This window comes from Myxocyprinus asiaticus, chromosome 34 (genome assembly GCF_019703515.2).
Source record: "Myxocyprinus asiaticus isolate MX2 ecotype Aquarium Trade chromosome 34, UBuf_Myxa_2, whole genome shotgun sequence".
In the NCBI taxonomy this organism is placed as follows: Eukaryota; Metazoa; Chordata; class Actinopteri; order Cypriniformes; family Catostomidae; genus Myxocyprinus; species Myxocyprinus asiaticus.
Genome location: NC_059377.1, coordinates 37,618,776 through 37,631,727, shown reverse-complemented (window position 1 = coordinate 37,631,727; position 12,952 = coordinate 37,618,776). Strand labels below are relative to the sequence as shown.

The window sequence follows — 12,952 nt, the reverse complement described above, 5'->3', positions numbered from 1 at the left end:
AGTAAACTGCTGTTTTGTTTTATGTTTTTGTTTATGTATGTCTTATATTTGTTTTGTTTGTTTCCTTGTTTGAAGCTGTTGGGTAACCCAAGCTTAGGGTTTTGTTTTGTGCACAAATGCATCTATGTTTAGCATGTTCTTATGTGCTAGAATGGCGCTTGTGTGCTTGTGAGTCGTGTCTAGGGGGGATCTCTCGGCCTTGTGCAATATCTAATTGTTACAGACTGTTTGTGTCTGAATGTTAACTGGTTGTCTTTTTTGCTTGAGGCAGGGAGCCTTGGCATCTGTACCAGGTGGTGGTTTGTTTAATTTTCACCACTGCGTGCTGTGCTCATCACTATATTCTTTCGTGTGTGTGTGTGTGTGTGTGTGTGTGTGTGTGTGTGTGTGTGTGTGTGTGTGAGAGAGAGAGAGAGAGAGAGACACACACACACACACATATGTGTTATCATGGTGTTGTCCAGGACAGATAGTCTATACAGATAGCTGCTCCCTGCTGGTAAGCCTCAGCTATATATTGTATGAGTTTTATGAAGGATGGATGTATTTGCATGAGTCTGTTATTAATTTAATGTGAATCTGCATAAATCCAGATTTATTGTGCCACAGAGTTTGAATTGAACTATTTTTAATTGAATGTTATCAATAAAAGGAGAATATATTTTACAGTATCTGTTAATTTCCGTGTCTCTTGTCCTTCATCGTGAAAACTGATCTGTGTGACCTTCTCGTTGGTGGATTTTTAGTCCACATCAGTGTACATTCCCTGGGTGAAATTCCCTGGGTGGCGTAGTTGGCTACCTTCTTTACTTACAATTTCATACATTCTAATGTAGGCTCTTTGTCTGCTACGTTCCACTTTGCTACACTCAGATGATTAATATTTGTTGTTGTTAGAAAGTGTCCACTTCTTTGTGGAAATAATCGGTTTGTACATAATGAGCTCAAATCGTTTTCATGTTTGCCTAGGATTCCATACCCTGTTGATGAGCTCCCCCACCATGCCGGTCCATGACCCATTAGGTTCTGGAGCGCCATACAGCCCGTCATCCACTAGCTTGATCCGGAACGAAAACTTTAATATGTCCGCAAGCTCCCGCAGCATATCCACACAGAATCCCTCATACTGATCATTACCCTGAAAGTCCTGGTAGTTTGACTTGCGCATCACATATGGATTTTCCTATAAAACAGGGTGAAGGTAACATTTAACGTTCTAATATTCCACTAGTAATTTCCATACAGTAAAGAACCATAAACTCGAATCAAAGTCAATCTCCATACAATGAAAATGGCAGTAAATATGCCATGTGTTTCTTTGGCCTTCACATGTGAAAGTTCCTTGTAGGCTGCCTTGTAGTTCCTTGTTTCCTGCTATGAATGTTACCTGGTCCAACATGGGTTTGCCTAAACTGATACTATAATTTGCAGTAGCATACATTAGTGGATGCAAGATATCTTTTCTATTTTGTGACGCATCTAAGCTGATGCTTTGAGGTTATTTCAAACAGTCAGATTGGAAACTAGAAACCTCTTCAAACAAGGTGTGAAACAAGATTAAAGGTAAAGTGTGTAATTTCTTGGAAGTTAAAATACCTTCTCCTATCCTAGCTTAATATGCAGAAATAATAAGCCATTCATAGGCTGACTCCCTCTAAGAGTGTAAACACTGTGGTGCTACCAAAACATGTCTCTTTTTGTTTGAGCATCACAATAAGCCCAACATTGGCTAAATCATTGCCGTGAGCTTGGAGCGAGGCTATCTCTTTAAAACCCATTGGATTTTGTTGTTTAGATTTTGCTCATATGCAGCATTTAAATCTGCAAAGCTTGTAATAAAGAGCACCAAATCTTTGAAATCCCCAAAATTGTGGAATCAAATCTGTTACATACAGAAATATGGCTCAAAATCCCAAAAGGTTCTTACTCATATGGTGCCAAAGCCACAAAGCCCTGCGTGTCGTGAAGTCAAATCTTTAGAAGTTCTTACCAGTATTGTGGTGACGATAAGTGTCTTGTAGGCTAACGTCTCGGATGTATTGAGGTCTAAAGATGTGGAGTTCATAGCCAATGTGTTATTAGAGTACCAGACACCAATCTGCACATGTTAGGAAAGAAATGAGAATCAAAAGAAAAAAATTATGTTTCTCTGCTTCATTTTAATTACCGAGACAAATTATTTAAGCACAATTTCAACTACTTACATTAGAAAATCTGTGTCATGTAGAAGCCATAGAAACTAAATGAATAATTAAATATAATTTGTTTTAAAACGTGTTTGATTTCACAGGAGGGAAACAGGGAGGAATAAATGAGCTGAGTGTATGAGACGAGGGGATGTAGGAGAGATAAAAGTGCATGAGGCAAGGGATCAATACTATGATCAATAAGAGAGGAGTGAAGTGGTGATTACTCGGGCTACCACCAATTCATTAGACTTCACAACCTCTTCTGTGGTTTCCAGATAAAATCTGGAGTTAGTGTTCATAAATGTGTGAAAGTGTGTGTTTGTGCATGTGTGTTACCTCTTTGTGACCCCCCTTGAATTTCTCGAGAATACGCAGGGTGTAATTGGTCCGCTGGCCTTTGCTGTTAAACTCCACGTGCCCGGTCAGGCCATCATACTCTACCTAAAAAGAAAGAGAGGGAGTGAGGAAATGGGAACAAACAAGAATGAATTTTGTGCTACAATATTAAAGAATAAATTATGAAACTGGCGGAGAGACAGAGAGAAACAGCCAGAGGACAAGTGAGAGGAAATCTTAGAGACGATTAAGGAATAGTTCACTCGAAAATGAAAATTCATTCCAATTCGTATTACTTTATTTTGTGGAACACAAAAGGAGAATTTTTGACGAATTTTCATACAGCACTTTTCCATTTCAGTGAAAGGTGACTTGGTCTGTCAAGCTCCAAAATTACAATTAAACAATTATAAAAGTGCATGAGGAACAGACAGAAATCTTGGTCTTTATACCCTGATAAACTTCTCATCCAGCGAATCTCTGAAATTGACTGCAAAGGTCGTAAGGATTATAACAATTGTGCATTGATGCCCAAACACCATTGGCTCTCATGTGTCTCGTGATCAAACGTAAATTATGTCAATGTCTTTATATTTGATTCAATAATTACAACGGATTACAGAAAGATTTTCAGTAAATAATGACTTAAATTTTGGTCTGTTATTCAGACAAAGCTATCGTATGGCTTTAGAAAACTTGTAATATAGTGTATGAGTTTTATGCATCACTTTTATGATGCTTTTATAGTTATATTTTGCCATTTTGGAGCTTAACAGACCCAGTTCCCTTGCACTTTAATTACATGGAAAAGTGTGGGCAAATTCTTTTTTTACAGTTTCTCTTTTTGTGTTCGACTAAAGAAAAAAGTTATATGGGTTTAGATAGACATGATTGTGAGTACATTTCTTTAACTCTGGTAGGTCAATATAACAATGGTGAATGGGTCACAAAGCACAGATGTATGATTCAAACGACATCAGAGCAAGAATCAAAAGACAACAAAAGAGTGGTAAACACTTGGTGATGGAGACAATCTGAGAATGGCGGATGCACGGTGTGGAGATGTTGCCAGGCCCGGCTCTACGGGGGTGCTTAGAGCTTAGAGGCTTAGAGCACCCTCAATTGCAGACCAGGACAAACTATTGCCCATGGGTCGATTTATCATTAATGCTTTTTATCAGATCTTTCATGTATCTGGCTTTGAGACCTATCGCGCATCCATAAGCTTTTAATGTGCTCAGGATTGCCATATAATAGATGCAACACCCAAATCAGAGATTTATACTTGCACAAATTGAAAATATTTTGCCTTATGTCATACTTAATTTATGCAAACTGGCAACCATTTCAGCGCACTTTCTCCTCTTCTAGGGGAGAGAAATAATATAGTGCATAATAAAGTGCAATATTATGCTCAAAGAAAAGTGTGATGCAGCCACTCTGTGTCCATTCGTGAGGCTGCGTGTGCTGTTTATTGCCAAGTCTGCGAGCAAACCTTTTCAGTGATGAACATTAGTAAAATCCCAATAGATCTTCGCATCATTCGCACACAGATGGGACACGTGAGCGAAACCAAGCAAGAGAGGAAAATGTTTGTTCTTTGCTTTATTTGTAAAATGCTGAAGTCCCTTACACCTGTATGTGAATGTTACTGTGCCAGTAATCATTTATCAGTGTCATGCAGCCTGTTTTATTCAGTTGTGTGCTGAATGGGGTGCCAAACAAACCATTGACGAGACCCACATCATGACCCATGAGCGTGTAAATGGGTTGATAGTGTTTTGAGAATAAAAAAACTTTAATCCAAACATAAAATAAGCTTTTAGAATCTATAATTTCCGAATATTTTATTTGACTATAAAACCGACTCCTGATGTAGAGTGTTAAATTGAATACTAAATTAAAACTGCATTGAAGTATGGTAAAATAAATCATTATACTCAGCCTTTATTCAGTTTTACTAACACATTATAGAAAAGTAGCAGCAAAACTTCAAGCAATCGCAGAATGGTCCCATCAGTCTGTAAACACTTCAGAAAATTGTGCATCATTCATTGAGTGCATGAGTGCACTACTACTTCTGGGCTTAAAAGATACAACTATGCAGACATTTTTATCTTCTCTCTTCCATGTTCTACTTAACGGCTGATGTGGCCCCGTACCAAAATAATTGCACACCTCTGCTCAGTTGAACATGTAAGGCTAATACTGTAAACTGGCAAGCAGATTTCCTTGAATCCCAGCAAACACAAAAATCCCTGCAGTTTGTGAACACACAAAATGCTCCATCAAAACTTATAAACATATACAGTATGATTTTGCAAATCAGTATGTCCTAATCTGCAGGCGCAGCATTTTGAAGTCATTTTCAGCGAAAGATCATGTGAAAAAAAAAAACGAAGCAATAAATGTTTTGTACATAAAACGTTTCTTTACGTTGTTTTAGTAGCAATTAAAACATGATTTAATCTATTAAAAAATGTGTAATTACGATACATCTCCACTATTTTCGGTAGCACCCTCAGTGATTTTGATCTGGAACCGGGCCTGGATGTTGCCAAAAGCAGTTGTAAAATGATGGAGCAAACTGCAAAACACATGGAGAAACACAGAGAATGAAAGACACAGAGAAAACAGACAATAAAAAACATCATCAATGACTTCATTATAGTTTATAATAGGTGCATTAATATAATATATAACCAGACCTTTAGACAGGTTGCAATAAACAATACACATCTGGTCGTAAGGACACAGTTCTACTTGCTCTGAACCTGCACCGTTAATACTAATGGAAGTTGAAAAATAACTGAGTCTAACCATAATCACCATAGAGTATAGAAGTCATAATAAATTGGTCAATATCAGAGACTTCGACAGGAGGGGGGCGACAAAGAATGTTGTCTTGTGGCAAGGGGGCGCACTAAGTTCTCCAATGACTTGGGGAGAATTTGTTTTTATTTATTTGTAAAATAACATATATTTATTTTGAACAATGAAATTCCATGACTTAAAATCTGATGTTAAAATTGGATAAGGGTTTTTAAAAATCATTCAAATTCAGACTGATTCACTAATGAATCATTCAGACTAATTTGTGAATCAGTTCGACCGATTCATTAAAAAGAGCTGACTCAAATGAATGATTTAATCAAAAGAATGATTTGAATGGGACATCACTCTGGCATGCTGGCAGGTTTTAGAGTGCTTAAACATAAGGGAAAGCTCTGTCGGAGCGTTTTATGGCTATATCGTGTAGGTCCCCCTCGTGCCGCCAAAACAGCTCTGACCCATCGATGCATGGACTCCACAAGACCTCTGAAGGTGTTCTGTAGTATCTGGCACCAAGACATTAGCAGCAGATCTTTTAAGTCCTGTAAGTTGCAAGGTGGGACTTTCATGGATTGGACTTGTTGGTCCAGCACATCCCATAGATGCTCAGTCGGATTGAGATCTGGAGAATTTGTCAACACCTTGAACTCTTTGTCATGTTCCTCAAAACCATTCATGAACAATTTTTGCAGTGTGGCAGGACGCATTATCCTGCTGAAAGAGGCCACTGCCATCAGGGAATACCGTTGCAATGAGGGGGTGTACGTGGTCTGCAACAATCTTTAGGTAGGTGGTACGTGCCAAAGTAACATCCACGTGAATGCCAGGACCCAAGGTTTCCCAGCAGAACATTGCCCAGAGCATCACACTACCTCTGCCGGCCTGCCTTCTTCCCATAGTGCATCCTGCTGCCATCTCTTCCCCAGGTAAATGACACAAACGCACCCGGCCGTCCACATGATCTAAAAGAAACCATGATTCATCAGACCAGGCAACCTTCTTCCAGTGCTCCATGGTCCAGTACTGACGCTCACGTGCCCACTGTAGGCGCTTTCGGCATTGGACAGGGGTCAGCATGGGCACTCTGACCAGTCTGTAGCTATGCAGCCCCACGCACAGCAAACTGCGATGCACTGTGTGTTCTGACACCTTTCTATCATGGCCAGCATTACGTTTTTCAGCAATTTGTGCTACAGTAGCTCTTCTGTGGGATCGGACCAGATGGGCTAGTCTTCACTCCCTACATGCATCAATGAGCCTTGGGCACTGGTTCACCAGTTGTGACCAATTTTGGTAGGTACTAACCACTGCATACTGTTTTGGAGATGCCCTGACCCAGCCATCTAGCCATCACAATCTGGCCCTTGTCAAAGTCGTTCAGATCCTTACGCTTGCTCATTTTTCCTGCTTCCAACACTTGAAATTCAAGAACATACTGTTCACTTGCTGCCTAATATATCCCAACCCTTGACAGGTACCATTGTAACGATAAAATCAATATTATTCACTTCAACTGTCAGTGATTTTAATGATGTGGCTGATCAGTGTACAGCAAATTGGGTTTTATGAAAGCAAAACTGGTCCCGCCTCATTGGTCAACGGATGACAGAGTATGTTGCGGAAAAAGTTGAAATGTTTTCAACTTTTGGTAGCATGATGGAGCATTACTATCGCAAACCCTTGTGTTTTCCCTCTCCGTCCATTGCGATGCACCAACTCTTGCTTTTGCAGCATTCTCAGATGCAGCGTAAAGTCTAGTATGTAGACGCCATTACTCTACACAAGAGCTATATCTAGCTGATTAAATATTTTAGAACAAAACAAAACTATCCTATAAAAATATCACTATTGAAACATCCAAAACATTTTTCAAGATTTGAAATATTTCCATGCCTTTTTTAGACCGCTGATATAAGGGGAAAATGGGGCAATGGTCCTAGCATCAACCAAAAAGCTGTATGTTACAAGTACAAAACAAAATCAACACATGAAAAAAAAAAAAAAACAGTTCTGTAAATATACTTAATAAGAACTTCTAAATCACTAATTACATTTCAACATGCCAAAACCATTAAAAATTGTCCTAAAGGAGTCTATAAAAGCCCAGAATCAGCAGCAAACACAATCCCATCGACATAAAATCCAGATTTAAATAAAGAAGACACTTATCAGAATCAGAATGAGCTTTATTGCCAAGTGTTCTCACATACACAAGGAATTTTTTGGGGTGATAGAAGAAACAAGTCACCAAAAATAAATGATTAGGCTTTTGCAGAGACAACACAAACATCAGACTGACCCCAATCCAGACATAACAACAGCCACAAACAGTAAACACTAAAGTCATCAAACCGAGATGCCAGAAAATTGCTGCCGATGGGGTAGCCATGGCGACACGTACCATGCGCAGGTAGTTCATGAGACTGGTGCCATGCTGCCAGATGAGCGAGGAGGTGCAACTAAGAGGCTTCACGCCAATCTCCTGACTGCGGTTTAGTTCTTGTACTGCCCCAACCACCACATGCACTGCATCGAACATCAGCGCTGATGACAACTGCAGGGGGGAGAGAGAGCATGAAAGAAATGAGGCAATATATAGATGTAAAGATAGTAAGGAGAACGGGGAGGGAAAAGAAGAAGAAAAAGAGAAAATAATGGAACGGAAAATAGAAAATGACAGACAGTGAGGTCATTAGGGGGAAAATGATTCTTCACGCCAGTTAGAGCTCAAGCACCTGCCTTCCTCCTGAACAGAGAACTTAATGTCTAAATTATGTTGTGAGGCATCAAAAGCACACATCAAATTTAGACACATTTTAAAGACCTTCTGGCAGAAAAATGTCTTATTATTCCATAAATGTAGGCGTTTCTATGATTTATGGTTTGCAGTTTTCCCATCTCAGCAAATTTCAGCAAAGTTCTGGTATAAATAATGCAATAAAATGTCTCTCAAATTATGGACTCCTTATCAAAACAAGGATACTTTGCATAGGCATTGCTAGACCCTATTTAGGTGGGCTTTAGCCCCTTTTATATCATGACCTCCCTAAAATCTGTGATTAACTCAGCTGTTAGCCCCCTTTAAAATCTGATTCTGTGATTTCTCTTCACATTTGGTATTTTTTACACTGTTTTCTCATCTGCAATACGTCTATCTGCAATACATCTGCAGTATGTCTCGGACGTCAATAAAACATTCATCAGATGCCTTTGTGATGTTTATGATTTAGATTAGGATTAGTTCACCCAAAAATGATAATTCTCTCATGATTGACTCACCTTTAAGCCATCCCAGATGTGTATGTCTTTTCTTCTTCAGCAGAACCGAAATTAAGATTTTTATAAGCACCTTTCAGCTCTGTTTGATCATAAAATGAAAGCAAATGTGTGCCATGATGCTGCTGGCTGTTTGACGGTCCAAAAGGCATATTTAGGCAGCATAAATGTAATCCAAACGACACCAGTCAATCAAAGAATCTCTTCTGAAGCAAATCGATAGGTTTGTGTAAGAAACAAATCAATAATTAAAAAGTTTTTAACTTTGAAACGTTGCTTCTGCCATCCGCTGTTTGAAATGACCTAACCCTCGCATGACATTTGTTCCTCTGTTGTATACAAAGTGCGTGCTTCTGACTTCTTGTGTGAACACGCCATTGTGCTTACGTCACGTGATGGGTCGACTGGTAACAGGAAGCGTTTTTTTTAAAGTTAATAAAGTTTTAATTATCTATTTATTTTTTACACAAACCTATCAATTTGCTTCAGAAGACATTCATTGATCGACTGGAGTCGAGTGGATTAATTTTATGCTGCCTAAATATTCCTTTTGGACCTTCAAACAGCCAGCAGCATCATGGCACACATTCACTTACATTGTATGGACAGACAGAGCTGAAATGTGATTATAAAATTTTAATTTGGGTTTTGCTGAAGGAGGAAAAACATCTAGGATAGCTTAACGGTGGGTAAATCAAGAGAGAATTATAATTTTTGGGTGAACTAATCTTTTAAATCTGATCTTTTTAAGATGTTTAGCAGATGTTAATTAGATTATGATGTTGTCCAGATAAAAAGATCTAAAGAAGCCATCTCGGGGATGTACGTGTGCTGTCTGGAGTGACTGCAGTAGGTATATGAAGTTTTTTCACTCCAAATCCTCCCTTTACCAGTCATTATAAAACTTCTCACGTTTTTTTCTCAAACGTTTTCAAACAGGTTTCACGAAAACACCCCTTGTCTGCCAGGCCCTTTAGGTTAAAATCCTGGAATCGCCCATGATTAATAAATATGTGTGGTAATGTTTCCTTTATTTATATATTATGTTTAATTTTGTATGAAATGTATATTTCATGGTGTAAACTCACTGCTGGTCCAGGGTATGGGCTGATATCACAGCCTTCTCTCCATGACAGGTTCAGACTCCTGATGAATTCTAGGTAGAAAGGATGACTGCTGTTCAACAAGGAGAAGCCAATGATATTTGACTGATCATCTCCCACATCATCCAACTGCAACAGAGGGAAATCCTGAGAGAGAGAGAGAGAGAGAGAGAGACAGACAGACAGAGAGGCTTACAGATATGTAGCCTACTATGGTGGCACAGTTATGGTAATACAGTCTGATATACCATGGTATGAGTAATTCATGTACCAATATACTTCAAAGAAAATTATGGTACCACCATGATACCTGTAAAAAAAAAAAAATGGTATTGCCATGCTACATTTTCGTAAAGAAATGTACCATTGTACTTTTTGTGAGTTGAGACAGAGAAGGTTTGACTTTAACAAACTTTGTTAATTAACTTTCAAATTGAAGAAAACAAATAACTATAGAATTGAACATCCATTACTAATTAATCAGTAACTGCAAACGTGTATTTCACGTGTTGGCCCCTAAGGTGCACATACGCGCTTTCGTTCCTATTATTTGAAAATGTACACACACAAATTTCAGTTAAACTGACTACAAGCGATGACGCAACAGAGGTGAGTATTTAACAGTAAATCATATAAAACATATAAAATATTAAGAGTTTCCTCACCATATTTATTATTAAGTGTCATTTCTGTCAAATAGTCAGATGTAATGCGAGTGAGCCGTTTTTTTGTTTTGTTTTTTTTTCAGAGTTTTATCATCCCTTCGTGCTGAGGTGAGTTTTCCAGAATGTTCTCAAACCCCATATGAGCGTTTCCTTAAAATTTAAGTAAAATAATAATAATAAAAAAACAAATACACACACACACACACACACACACACACACACACGTATATATATATATATATATATATATATATATATTAAATGTATTAAGGAGCTATGCTAGTTATTAATGGGAATACTGTCTATTGTTTATAACATTTACAGTCATTTACTGGTGAAATTTTTTTTTTTTATAAACCTCCTTTTAAAATTAAATATTAAAAAGTGGTTTATGGTTTCAGACAGATAAAAACTGCAGTACATTGATGCTGAGTAAGTAGTAAGATAACATTAAAGTGAAATTGAAATAGACAGATTTATAATGCCATCACCAGATTTTCCCCAGTGTTTTGACATATCTTGACTTGTAGTTGTGGTTTATGTTACTAAAGAAGCACTACACCTAAAATCACACATTTCTAGTGGTTTAGTAAAATGTGTGATTAACTCAAGTGCAATAATTTACATATCATTCAGAAAAGGTCTATGGGTTTTTCAAATACAGTAGCTACATTTGCCCGGCAAGTTAGAAATTTAGCAAATACATGTTGCTCCCTGTGGGTTTGGGAAAACCCTCATACATAAATAAATAGTCATTTACTGAAGGCAAAATCCAACCGAGCTAGAATTCCACTCAACATAAGTGGGAACATAGGGAACATTCAACAGAAACATTAAACATCTAGATATTTTTTAGAAAATGTCATTTTTGAGCTGCCCTTTGGTATCATAGCTTTAACCTTGGCTGCCAAATCAATCGTCTCTTTTCCTTTTTTTACCCACTGGCAAGTGGAGAATCCCAAATGGGGTTAGTGATGCTTGTCAATTGTAAAGTCAACAAAGACCTTTCCAGACGACTAGAAGCAGTAAGAGAGCTCTTGGTGGATCAATCATGGTCAAGTGGTGCCACAACAAAGGAACTTGTAGATTACTTATGACAAACAAATCTCTTTCTATATGGCAGCCTTGTGAGGATCCAATTTCACCTCAGTCACCTTGTCCTAAAGAGCTTTCCAATATTTCTGCACATATTGATCAGTCTCAAAGAATATTCCCAATACTTTTGTAAAGTTCAGGGACATTGCAATGGAATCTGTGGAAGGTCCTTGTTTAGTCATCGTTATATGTCCTTTTGTCTTTAGATTCATCCTGAAGATGCTTGTCATACAGTTTATAAATGAAGGTGTAGGATCGATAGCACAACTCTCTTTGACGGGCTTGATAATGGCAAGACCGGAACAAAGGTGTCTTTCATCTTCTGTCTGCTCTCAATTAGATTCCAGACAATGTGAAATTGACAAGATGATGACCTTATTCAATACACAGATTTAATTTATACAGGCACCAACTTTGCTACTGACAGCATCACTCAACAGCTACCAAAGAATACAGTGTACATTTTTAGTATTGCCTGGGAGTCATCTCGATTTGTCTATATTCTTGGAGAAAAGCTAGCCAAAGTCATCTTAATAAAATGGATGAGCTTGTATTTGAAAGGTAAAAAGAAAAAGTGGACTCACAGGGACACTCACTACCAGCATCCTAATTACACTAAATTAAAACTTTCATCCTAAAGTCAAATTTACAGTATTACGACTGTCATACTCCTATTCGTGGATCTCTGGTCTCTTTTTTAGCTTGACATACTCTTAGCAAAATGGCTGCCTTTCTGCAAATTGAGCACTGGCTACCTCCCAAATCCAAAATATTAAACATTAAAATAAATAACCAAATATTAGATGAAAAATACAGGTGGAAATGGAAAGAAGTATTTAACTGTATCCACAATCAAATGTTATGCTTTAAATATGTTAATCGGACAAATTCAAAAGGTAATGTTCAACTCTATTGTCAATCAAATGTTGAAAATATTTTAAATATGTACATCAAAGTCAATAAAAGGAATATTCCAGGTTCAATACAAGTTAAGCTCAATCGACAGCATTTGTTGCATAATGTTGATTACTACAGAAATTAATTTTGACTTGTCCTGTCCTTTTCTTTAAAATGAGCAAAAATCTGGGTTAGAGTGAGGAACTTACAATAAAAGTGAATGGGGCCAATCTGTGAATGTTAACATATTCACTTTTTCAAAGGTATAGCCACAATATGTAAACAGTATGTGTGTTAACATAATTTAAGTGTGAAAAAATCGCTTACTAACCTTTTGTGTGTAAAATTATAGCCAATTTTACAACTTTGTTGTAAGTGCCTCACTGTAACTTCTGTTTTATTTTTTTTCTTCTTTTTTTTAAAAAAAGGAGGGACAAGTCAAAAAAAAATTTCGGGGTTGATATTATTATTATTATACCATAAATGCTGTCGATTGAGCTTAACTTGTATTGAACCCAGAATATTCTTTTAATTGCCAATAACTGAGGCCAACAACAGT

The 12,952-nt window shown here is 37.6% G+C and overlaps 1 protein-coding gene across 3 annotated transcripts in view; it reads right to left on the bottom strand.

Moving 5' to 3' along the window:
* The window catches only part of LOC127425032 (glutamate receptor ionotropic, kainate 5-like), a 132,155-nt gene that overhangs the window by 34,917 nt on the left and 84,286 nt on the right, over positions 1–12,952 (bottom strand). For all 3 annotated transcript variants that reach the window (XM_051670634.1, XM_051670633.1, XM_051670632.1), the window contains 5 exons: positions 9,722–9,883; positions 7,759–7,911; positions 2,526–2,630; positions 1,991–2,098; positions 980–1,183 (listed from right to left, as the gene is read on the bottom strand). In XM_051670634.1, coding sequence (XP_051526594.1) covers positions 980–1,183; positions 1,991–2,098; positions 2,526–2,630; positions 7,759–7,911; positions 9,722–9,883 — 732 coding nt within the window. The remainder of the gene's footprint in view (positions 1–979; positions 1,184–1,990; positions 2,099–2,525; positions 2,631–7,758; positions 7,912–9,721; positions 9,884–12,952) is intronic.